Genomic DNA, 12449 nt, shown 5'->3' with positions numbered 1-12449 from the left:
ATTTATTTAGCCATCTATTAGATGAACATTTACTTTGTTTCAAGTTCTTTGTTAATACAAAAAGTGTTGCTGTGACTTTTTTTTTTTGGTAATGGGGGCTTTTCTTTCTGTCTTTAACTTCCTTCCTATATATGCATAATAATGGAATTTCTGGGAATTTATGAAAATTTTAACCCTTTGAAAAAAGAAATGTAATTACAAATTGCTGTCCATAATAGTTGACCAATTTACATCTCTACAAAAATGTATGTATTAGTATGTTTGTCCCCAATTTCCAAACAAAAAGGAGGCCAATGTCACTGAATTGGGAATTGAGGGTGGGTGGGGGAGGAGTGAGATTTAAGAAGACTGGAAAGGTAGGTGGGACCTAGTTTGTGAAGGGCTTTGAATGCTATACAGAGGATAGGGTTGACTTGGTCTGTCTCATGTAGAATTCTTTTTTGACTTTTTAAACATCAGAATGCAAATTTATTTTATAGTAAGAAAGGAAAATTTTCCAAAATTTTGAAGACAATAAGAAAACAAATTTGAAGAGTAAGGTGGAACAAGAGACAGAACTTTTGGAAAAAGTTAATATTAATTTTTAGTTTAAAGTACTCTTCACAGATTTAAAGTCATACAGCATAATAGTAGCTTGTTCATTAAGATGATCCTATTTAATAAGTAGGAATACCCAAAGAAAAACCTCTAAATATTCAATAGAGAATTGCATGTGTTTGTTTTTTCCATTCTTTTGACTTATTTATTGACTGGAAGGTAGAAAATGAAGATAGATGTACTTGAGATGATTATTTTTCTCCAAAATGATATTTTTTTCCTCAAGCCTTCATATCTCTAGTAATAGGAGGAAGGGAGGGAGAGAGGCAGCATGCATAAATAGGTGAGTTAAAGCAAGCAAACCAACCTTACTTTCCTTATGGATTATTGACTGTGTTAAACAGATTTTCTTTTAGACTCCTGAATTGCTTTAGGTTAATGACCTTGCTGGGGTATTTCTAAGATCTGTTTTGTTTTGTCTTCTCTGTTTTATTTCTTTTGTAGTCTCAGACCAGCATTCTTAAGCTGTTACCTCCTGACAACCTCAAGAAATTTGGAACTCTTGTTTCTGCTGTCATCACTAAGTCCTGGCCAGAAAAGGATGGGAAAAAAGTGGATGATTTGGATGAGGTTTTGCAGCACCTGCTCACCTGGCCAGATATCAAACATCTCTTCAACTTATATGGTGTGTTCTAACGTGTGCTTTGTTAGCTCTTGACTATCAGGGTAAAAAAAAATCTTGTCCTGATGCATCAACATGGTGATTTTTTTTTTTTTTGCTGATAAAGGGAGGGATTAGTCCCAAGCAAAACAAACTCTTAAATAAGGATGGACAAAAATATTTAGCTTTTTTGTGGTGGCAGGAAACTGAGGAAGTACCTATTAATTGGAGAATTATTGAACAGATTGTAGTATGTAAATATGATAGAACACTATAAGAAATGATTTAGGGGATTTTTTCAGATAAGCCTGGGAAGGGTGATCATTTCTGCATTGGAGACAGCCACTAAAAGATCTGGAATCAGGAGATGGGAGTGTCATGTTTGAAGAACAGCAAGGAAGCCAGTGTCTCTTGATTGTAGAGTAAAAGGAGTAAAGTATTAAGAGCCCCAGAAAAGTTGAAAGAGGCCTAGAAAGTTGAAAGAGGTTGTGAAGGGAAATCAGGAAAAGCTTCTGATGGGATTTTTAGTTGCGTCTTGAAAGAAGCCAGAAAATCCAGCAGGCAGAGATGAGAGAAAGGAGAGTATTCCGGTAATAGGGGACTGCCAAGAGTTTTAGAGTGTGCAGAGAATATAAAGGAGGCCAGTGTCACTGAATTTGGAATTGGGGGTGGGTTGGGGAGGAGTGAGATTTAAGAAGACTGGAAAGGTAGGTGGGGCCTAGTTTGTGAAGGGCTTTGAATGCCATACAGAGGATAGGGTTGACTTGGTCAGATTTGTTCTTTAGGAAGATTAATTTGATAACTGAATAAAGGATGGACTGAAATGGAAAAAGATGAGTCAGGGAGACTAACAGACAGGCTTTTACAATAGTTAAGGCATAATAGCATGAGAACCTGCATCTTGGTACTTGGGACAATTGGCAGCAGATTGGAAGGAGTGAGTGAGTGAGGAATCAAGAATGATACCTAGGTTTTAAGCCTTTGTGATTGTGAGAATGGTGGTGCCCTCTATGGTAATTAGAAAGTTCAGAAGAAGGAAAGATTTTGTTAGAACAATAATAAGTTTAGTTTCAGATATGTTGAGTTCAGATGTCCAGGAGACATTAGGCAGTTGGAGATGCGAGACTGAAGGACAGGAGTTAGTTTAGAGCTGGATAAATCAATCTGAGAATCATCTGCATAGAAATGGTAACCAAATCTATGGAAGCTGATGATAATCAGCAAGTAAAATAGTATGGGCGAAAAAGAGAAGTGAGCCCTATACAGAACCTTAAGGGACACCTGTGACTAGTGGGTACAATCTGGATCCAGCAAAGGAGATTGAAAAGGAGTGATCAATCAGACATCAAAGAAGAGAACCAGGAGAAAGCAAAAACATGAAAGAAGAAAGTATCAGGGAGCAGAGAGAGATTAACTATGTCAAAGGCTGCAGATAAGTCAAGAAGAATGAGGGTTGAGTAAAAGCCATTAGGTTTGACAATTAAGAGACCATTGGTAACTTTGTAGAGAGCTGTTTCTATTGAATGATGAAATCAGAAACTAGACTGCAGAGAGTTAAGAAAGGGAAAGAAAAGGAAGTAGAGGAACTAATTGCAGCCAACCTTTTCAAGATTATTAGCAATGAAAGGGTTGAAAGATGGGATGATAGCTATAGGTATTTGGGATGGACAAATTGGGTGATGGGTTTTTTTTTGATAATTTATTTATTTTTAGTTTTCAATATTCACTTCCATAAGATTTTGAGTTTTAAGTTTTCTCCTCTCCCTCAAGGTGGCGTGCAATCTGATATAGGCTCTACTTATACATTCATGTTAAACATATTTTCCCATTAGTCATGATGTAAAGAACAATTAGAACTAATGGGAGGAACCATGAGAAAGAAGAAACAAAACAAAACAACAAAGGAAAAGGAGAGCAAATAGTACACTTCCGTCTGCATTCAGACTCCGTAGTTTTTTCTCGGGATGTGGATAGCAATTTCCATTGTGAGTCTTTTGGAGTTGTCTTAGATCTTTGCATTTCTGTGAAGAGCTAAGTCTATCACAGTCGGTCATTTCACAGTGTGGCTCTTACTGTGTACAATGTTCTCCTGGTTCTGCTCATTTCACTCTGCATCAGTTCATGTAAGTCTTTCCAGGTTTTTTTGAAGTCTGCCTGCTCATCATTTCTCATAGCATAGTAGTATTCTGTTACATTCATATACCACAACTTGTTCAGCCATTCCTCAGTTGATGGACATCCCCTTAATTTCCAATTCTTTGCCACTACAAAAAGAGCTGCTATAAAATATTTTTGTACATGTGGGTCCTTTTCCCATATTTATGATCTCTTTGGGATTCAGTCCTAGAAGTGGTATTGTTGGGTCAAAAGGTATACACAATTTTATAGCCCTTTGGGCATAGTTCCAAATTTCTTTCCAGAGTGGTTGGATCATTTCACAGTTCCACTAACAATGCATTAGTGTTTCAGTTTTTCCACATCTTTTCCAACATTTATCATTTTCCCGTTTTGTCATGTTAGCCAATCTGATAGATGTGACGTGGTACCTCAGAGTTGTTTTGATTTGTATTTCTCTAATCAATAGTGATTTAGAACATTTTTTCATATGACTATAGATAGCTTTAGTAAATTATGGTTTTTTTAAGGATGAGGGAGAGGTGTATGTTTGTAGGGAAGCAGCCAGTAGACAAGAAAAGATTGAAAATGAGTAATAGAGTGAGGATGATAGAGGGGAGCATTCTATTAGAGAAGACTAGTTACAGATGTCCAATAGGCAGTTGGAGATGAGAGACTGGAGGTTAGGAGAGAAGTTAGGACTAGATAGATAAGTAGATTTGAGAAACATCAGCATAGAAATGATAATTAAATCTGTAGGATGAGATGAGGTAATACGTGGAATAGTACAGAGGGAGAAGAAAAGAGGGCCCAGAACAGAGCCTTGTGGGGTGGTCATGGTTAGCAGGCATGACCTGGATGAAGATGACAGCAAAGAAGACTGAAAAGGAGTGGTTATATAGATTGTCAAAGAACCAGGAAAGAATAGTGTCATGAAAACATAGGGAGAAGAGAATTTCAAGGAAAAGTTGATCAACAGTGTTAAGAGGTGATTAATGGTGAGAATTTTAAAAACATTCATTAATTTGGCAATTAAAAGATGATTAGTAACTTTGAAGATAGATGTTTCAGTTGAATGATGAAGTTAGAAGCCAGACTGCAGAGAGTTAAGAAGAAAGTGAGAGAAAATGTGGAGGCACCCATTGTAGATTGCTTTCTCAAGGAGTTTAGCCACAAAAGGGAAGAGAGATATGAGATAATAGGTAGTGGAGATGGATGGATCAAGTGAGGGGTTTTTGAGAATGGGAGGAGACATGGACATATTTGTAGGCAGTCAGGAACTAGTGAGTAAACAGGAAGCAATTGGAAATTGTGAGAGAGTAGGTCTGATTAATAGGAGACAGTCGGCTGGAGAAGATGGGATGGAGTGGGATCATATGTTCATGTCTTCTTGTGAAACAGGAATAAAGGAGGAGATAGTGGTTGAAGGTAACTGGGTGATGAAAGATGAGGAGGAGAAAGAGGGAGTTCTTAGTGAATGGCCTCAGGGTTTTCAGTAAAATATGAGACAAGGGCAAGGTTCTTAGCTGAGAGTCTGGAAATTGATGGGGGAACCAGTGGGAGGTTTGAAGATGAATGAAAAGTTTTGGAAAAGCAACTGTAGTAGATGAGATATTGTGTTAATTATGGAAGTATAAAAGAATTGTCTGGCAGTATCATAAATTTGGTAGTAGACCAGTACAACACAACAACAGCACAGTTGCTTGATTTCTCTACTTTTGTTTATTAGCATGTGTATAAGAATGAAGGCAGCAGGTAGTGAAGTGATCCAAGGCCAAGACCAAGGCCAAGTAGGTCAAAATTGTAATATAAGGCAGCAAGGGACTCAAGAGAAGAGCATTGATCTGGTTTGCCAAAGGGTCAAAATCGGGAAGGGAGGGGCGATGGCCTGAAAAAGACAATGAAAACAGTATTGTTTAAAAAAAAAAAAGAAAGAAAGAAAGAAACTTTGAACGATTTAGAAACTCTGATTGATATAATGACCAACCACAATACCAAAGGACTAATAACAAAACTTCATACCTACCTGCACATAGAGAGATGATAGACTCAGTGTAGAATAAATTTTTTTTTTACATAGCCAGTGTAGAAATTTGTTTTGCTTGATTAAACATGCTTGTAACAAGGGTTTTATTTTTCTTTCTTTCTTTATGGGGTAAAAAGATAAGAGGTTGAGATGGTAGGTGGACTTTTTTGCTGACTGAAAGAAAATTTTGAAAAAAGTTAAACATTGGATTTTATATTTGTTCCTGGAAATAATAGGAAACCATTGATTTGGCAATTAAATTTGCTTATTGATTAGTGAAATGAAATAATTAAGGATGAAAATATGTTGAAGTCTTGGCACTGCTTATTAGACTTATGCAGATGTTGACCAGGATATGTATTAAATGCTCAGCCATTATAAATGGCATTTAGAGACTACCAGATACTGTAATTTTCTCCCATTCTCTGAGATTTTTTTGGTGAATAAAGGGGGAAATATGAGGATAGTTTAATAGTTCAGTGTTAAACATTAGCCATATATGGGTGTATACATGTATGTGCATGTACACACATGGCTATAATACATGTGTATATACACATATATACATATTATCTATCTTTTTATCATATACACACATACATCTTTCAGCAGTGCAAATCTCAATTGATTTACTCTTCATCTTTTGTGATTTTTTCCCTCCTGTCTTTCCTATCAGTCCAACATACTGGAATATATCGTTTAAATCTTTTCATATTTCCTGGATATCAGTGTAGCACACAGGAAGACAGTGAATCTGTCTTGCTTACATTACGTGACAGGTTCACCTCCCTTCCTAGAAGATTTCATTATTACATATAGAATTAAATCTTCGAACTCTTCATAGGACATTTTCCTTGACAGTAAAAAATACTGATTGATTGATATATTGATATGCTCAATTTTTAATTGAGCATATATTTCCATTTTTCTTAGCCTCACTTGATATTGATACTCAAAAGATTGTTGAAGAAATGTTATCTTTGTGGTTGCATCCATTAGGAAATCTTGTATGGTCTTAATGTGTACATGGGAGATATCTTATTAAAATATGGCCTTGAAGATTATGTTTTATTCACTCAATCAGATTTTTAAAATAATCAACCAACAGCAGGCACAATGGGATTTTCTATACCTTTTAGTCATTTGTATTTTTGTAGTGTGTTGTGGAAAATTGTTACCAAAACCCTACTATAGGTAAAGATTCTTTGATATATCTCACTTTGGTAAAGGACACCTTTAATACACATCGATCATTCTCATAAGATTTTTATAGAGGTGGGTGGACTAGAGAAAGCAAACAGCTGAGCTCTCCCAATGTTTCCTTCTGAACAACTTTAAAATAACGCCTCAAATCGAATTCTGGAGTGGGAGAGCCAACAAAAGATCAAAGAGAGACATTCTTCTAGCCCAAGACAACTTAAGAGGTTGGAAAGAGAGATCTATGACACAGAGGTAGAGGCTGACCCGAAGGCCACATGGCTGAAACACCAATGGTGGGACTAGGTAGTAATGGCAAAAATAGCAGCAGGTTTGGGAGCTCTCAAGCCAGAGACAGTAAGTGGGACCTGGCAGCTGGTCAGAAAGAGATTAGAAGGGGACCCTTGTGACCAGACACAGTTTGGGAATTCCATTACTTATATCCACTTCTGGGTTGTAGTTCAAGGACTGAGAGAGGAGCATTTAAGGCAAGAGAGAGTGGGAACCTTGAGGGGCAGCTGTTTACCTATTACCCACTTTGGGGTCATAATTCAAGGGTGTATGGGAGTACTTTTAATCAAAAAGGAGTGGAAACCCTGGGGGACAGTATTAATTTTTTGTCACAAGGAATCAAGGACCCTGAGGAACAGTATTAATTATAATCCCATGGATCAGGGGCCCTTCCTGGACAAGGACAGGAGTGCAGAACAGGAGAGCCATGACCACACATCTCCCCAGATCACACCACTTTGGAAACACTGAAAACTTCCAAACCCCCACAACTAGTTCTCAGAACAGCAGTGTAAAAAATCCTGAAGCTTGAGATAGTTCCCCTCCTTCACACCCCGCCTCAGCCTCTCCCTCCATCCTTCTCCAAGCCAGAAACAGAACCCAGCTTTAACAGAAAGTTCAAATTCAACAAATAAGGTTGAAAAAAAGAAAACAACAACAACAGCAAAAGAACCTTATCATAAAAAGCCACTGTGGTGACAGGGAAGAGCAAGACAGAAACTCAGAAGAAGACAATGCAGTCAAAGCAACTACAGGCATATCCTCAGAGGAAAAAAAAATATAAATTGGACACAAGGCCAACAGGAAATCCTGGAGGAGCTAAAAATTGATTTTCAAAATCAAACAAAAATAGTAGAGGAAAAATTAGGTGTAGAAATGAAAGCAAAGGAAAAAAATAACGAAAAGACAATCAGCAGCTTGGTAAAAGAGGCACAAAAAATACTAAAGAGAGTAACACCTTAAAAAATTGAATTGGCCAAAGGGGAAAAAAGGTACAAAAATTCACTGTTGAAAATAATTCCTTAAAAAGCAGAATTGGACAAGTGGAAGTTAATGACTCCCTGAGACATCAAGAAACAAAGTTAAAAGGATGAAAAAATAGAAGAAAATGTGAAATATCTCATCCAAAAAACAACTGGCCTGGAAAATAGGTTGAGGAGAGATAATTTAAGAATTATTGTATTACCTGAAAGCCATGATCAAAGAAGCAGCCTGATTATCGTATTTCAAGAAATTATCATTGAAAACTGTCCTGATATCCTAGACTGAGAAGGGAAAATAGAAATTGAGAGAATTCACCAACTACCCCCTGAAAGAGATCTCAAAATGAAAACTCTGAGGAATATTCCAGCCAATTTCCAGAGTTCCCAGGTCAAAGAGAAAATATTTCAAGCAGCCAGAAAGAAACTATTCAAGTACACGGAGCTACAGTTAGGATCACAGAAGATTTAACAGCTACCATGTTAAAGGAGCAGAAGGCATGGTATATGATATTTCTGAAGGCAAAAGACCTGGGATTACAACCAAGAATGACTGATCCAGAAAAAGAGTATAATCCTTCAAAGGAAAATAAAAATAGAGGACTTTCAGACATTCCTTTTAAAAAGACCAGCGCTAAATAGGAAATTTGACTTTCAAATATAAGACTGAAGAGAAGAATAAAAAGGTAAACATGGAAGAGTTATCATAAGGGATGCAGTAAGGTTAAACTGTTTACTTTTCTATATAGGAAGATAATAAATGTAACTTATAAGATCTTTTATCATGGGGTAGTTAAAGGATTTAACATAGGAAAAGGGCATAGGAGTAATTTTATTTTGTTTGTATGATGTAAAAAAAATGGCTAGGCAAGAAAGAGGGATGCACTGGGAAAAGGGGGGAGAAAAGAATGTGGAAAAGAAGCACACAAAGAAGAGCTTTTACAGTGGAGGGGAAAATGGGACAGCAATGCTTGAAACTTACTCTCATCTAAATTGGTTCAAAGAGGGAAAAATATTTGTATAGATGTGTGTATATGTATGTATATATATGTATAGACACATTTACACATACATCTAGATCTATATTTTATACATACACATATACATAAATATGCACAATATACACATGTACACAAACACATACTCAGTATGTAACAGAAATCTATCTTTAATCAATAGGAAAATAGGAGAGAAAGGAGATAAGGAAAAAGAGAGGGGGTGAGGATTTATAATAGGGAGGGCAGATAAAAGAAATCTGTGGTCAGAAGTAAAAGAGAATTTAGAGAAGGGATAGGATAAAAAGAGAGAGAAAAGGATAAATGGAAGAAAATAGGGTGGAGGGAAATGCACAGTTTGTAATCATAAATGTGAATGGGATGAATTCACCCATAAAATGAAAGCAGGTAGCAGAATATATTAGAAATGAGAATCTAACGATATGTTGTTTGCTAAAACTATATTTGAAACAGAGACGCACACAGAGTAAAAATAAGAGGCTGGAGCAAAATCTATTAAGCTTCAGCTGAAATTAAAAAAAAGGAAGGGGTAGCAATCATGATCTCAGACAAAGCAAAAGCAAAAATAGACCTAATTTTTTTTTTTAGTTACTTCCCGTAGTTGCATGTGAAAACAATTTTTTAACATTCATTTTTTAAAAAGTTTTGAGTTCCAAATTCTATCCCTCCCCTCTCCCTTCCCTGACACAGTAAAGTAATCTGATAAAGGTTATACACGTGCAATCATGTAAAACTTTTCCATATTAGTCATTTTGTGGAAGGAAGGAAGGAAGAAAGGAAAAAGTAATAATAGTATGCTTCAGTCTGTACTCAGCATAATTTCTTTTTATAGAGATGGATTCCATTTTTCATCAAAAGTCCATTGGGATTGTCTTGGATTATTATGTTGCTGAGAATAGTTAAGCCATTCACAATTCTTCATCATACAGTTTTGCTGTTACTTTGTACATTGTTTTCCTGGTTTTGCTCACTTCACAAAAATAGATCTAATTAGAAGGGATAATCAAGGAAACCACATTTTGTTAAAAGGCACCACAGACAAAGAAGTAATATTAATACTAAACATATATGCACCAAATGCCTAGCATCCTAATTCTTAAAAGCCAAATGAATTAGGAGAGGAAATAGATGGTAGAACTCTACTGTTTTTTTTAATGGTTTTCTAGTAAAACTTTACTAGGGGGACCTCAACTTTCTTTCCTCTCTCAGGCTAGATAAATCTAACCATAAAATAAATGAGAAATAAGTGAAGGAGATGAATAAAATCTTAGAAAAGTTAGATATGATAGACTTCTGGAGAAAACTGAATGGGAAGAGAAAGGAGTGTAACTTTTTTCTTAGCTCCTCATGGTACCTTCATGAAAATTGTCCATGTATTAAGGCATAAATACCTCATAACCAAATACAGAAAAGCAGAAGTATTAAATGTACCATTTTCAGATCATAATACAATAAAATTATATTCAATTAAGGGCCATGGAAGCATAGTTTAAAAATTAATTGGAAACTATAAATTATCCTGAAGAATGAGTGAGTCAAAAAACAAATCATAGAAACAATCAATAATTTCATGAAAGAAAATGACAACAATGAGACAACATACCAAATCTTGTGGTGGTAAAGCCAAAGCAGTAGTTAGAAGAAAATTTATATCTTCAAACATGTACATCAGTAAAAGAGAGAAAGAGCACATCAATGAATTGGGCTTTCAACTAAAAAAAAAAAAAGAAACTTAGAAAAAGAACAAATTAAAATCCCTCAATTAAACATAAAATAGACCCTAAAAATTAAAGGAAAGATTAATAAATTGAAAGTTAAAAAAAAACCATTGAACTAATAAATGAAACTAGGGGCTGGCTTTATGAAAAACAATTCTAATAAAATAGATAAACCCATTGGTTAATTTGATTTAAAAAAAAGAAAAATCAATATTATCAAAAATGAAAAAGGTGAATGCACCACCAATGATAAAATTAAATTATTAGGAATTATTCTGTCTAATTATATGCCAGTAAAACTGACAATCTATGTGAAATGGATAAGAATATTTACCAAAATATAAATTACCCAGATTAACTGAAGAGGAAATACAATATTTAAATTATTTTATCTTAGAAAAGGAAATTGTACAGTGGATTTACAAGCTAATTCTAGAAAACTTTTAAGGAACAGTTAATCCAATACTATAGAAACTATTTGAAAAAATAGATAAAGGAGTCCTACCAAATTCTGTTTATGATACAAATATGGTTTTGATGCCTAAACTAGGGAAAACAAAAACAGGAAGAAAACTATAGACCAATTTATTTAATGTATGTCAATTTAAAATTTTTAAATAAAACACTAGCAAGGGGATTGCAGCAATATATCAACAAAGGTCATACTGATGACCAGGTGAGATTTATACCAGGAATTCAGGGCTGGTTCAGTATTAGGAAAACTAGCAGCACAATTGACTATATCAGCAACAAAACCAGCAGAAATGATTATCTCAATAAATGCAGAAAAAGTCTTTGACAAAATACGATACCCATTTCCATTAAAAACACTAGGAAGCATAGGAATAAATTGAGCCTTTTAAAAAACAAATGATAAGTATTATCTTTCTAAAACCAAGAGTAAGCATTATCTGTAATAGAGATAAATTTGAAGCTTTCCCAGTAAGGTCAAGGGTGAAGCAAGGATGTCCATCATCACCACCACTATTATTCAATGTTGTACTAGGAATTCTAACTGTAGCACTTAGACAAGAAAAAGAAATTGAAGGAACAAAAATGGGCAGCGAGGAAACAAAACTGTCACTCTTTGCATACGTTATGAAGGCATATTTATAGAAATCTAAGTAATCCACTAAAAAACTAGTTAAAACAGTCAACAACTTCAGCGTGTAGTGGCAGGACTTAAAGTAAACCAATGTAAATGTCCCATCATTTCTGTATACTACCAACAAAACCCAGAAAGAAGAGAGAGAGAAATTTCATTTAAAACAATTGAGATAATATAAAATACTTGAGAGTCTCTCTACCAAGACAAAACCCAGGGATTTTATGAACACAATCATAAACACTTCACACAAATAAAAAACAGATTTAAACAATTGGAGAAATATTACTTGTAGGTAGTCTGAGCCAGTGTAATAAAAATGACAGTTCTACCTAAATTAATTTACTTATTCAGTACCATGACAATCAAACTACCAAAGAATTATTTTATAGAGCTAGGAAAAAATAACAAAATTCATTTGAAAGAACAAAAGGTCAAAAATATCAAGAGAATCAATGAAAAAAAAGTGTGAAGGAAGGCAGCTTAGATGTTCCAGATTTCAAACTATATTGCAAAATGTTAATCATTAAGATAATCTGGTACTGGTGAAGAAATAGAGTGTTAGATCAGTAAAATAGATTAAGTACATATTACACAGTAGTAAATGAGCGTAGTAATCTAGTATTTGATAAACCCAAAGATTTAAGCTTTGGAGATAGTACATCAGCATTTCACAAAAACTACTGGGAAAACTGGAAAGCAATTTGGCAGAAATTGGGCATGGACTAACATCTCATATCATATACAAAGATAAGGTCAAAATGAACAAATGATTTAGACATAAAGGGTGATGTAATTAGTGG

General features: G+C 35.0%; 1 protein-coding gene across 1 annotated transcript in view; it reads left to right on the top strand.

The window, feature by feature from the left end:
- RNF213 (ring finger protein 213) overlaps positions 1–12449 on the top strand; it is a 108646-nt gene that overhangs the window by 12910 nt on the left and 83287 nt on the right. The window contains exon 7 of the mRNA XM_027850138.1: positions 1042–1222. Coding sequence (XP_027705939.1) covers positions 1042–1222 — 181 coding nt within the window. The remainder of the gene's footprint in view (positions 1–1041; positions 1223–12449) is intronic.

Source organism: Vombatus ursinus, unplaced genomic scaffold, assembly GCF_900497805.2.
Source record: "Vombatus ursinus unplaced genomic scaffold, bare-nosed wombat genome assembly UNPS02008996.1, whole genome shotgun sequence".
NCBI lineage: Eukaryota > Metazoa > Chordata > Mammalia > Diprotodontia > Vombatidae > Vombatus > Vombatus ursinus.
The sequence above is the reverse complement of the archived record's forward strand: the minus strand, read 5'-3'. Positions and strand labels throughout refer to the sequence as shown.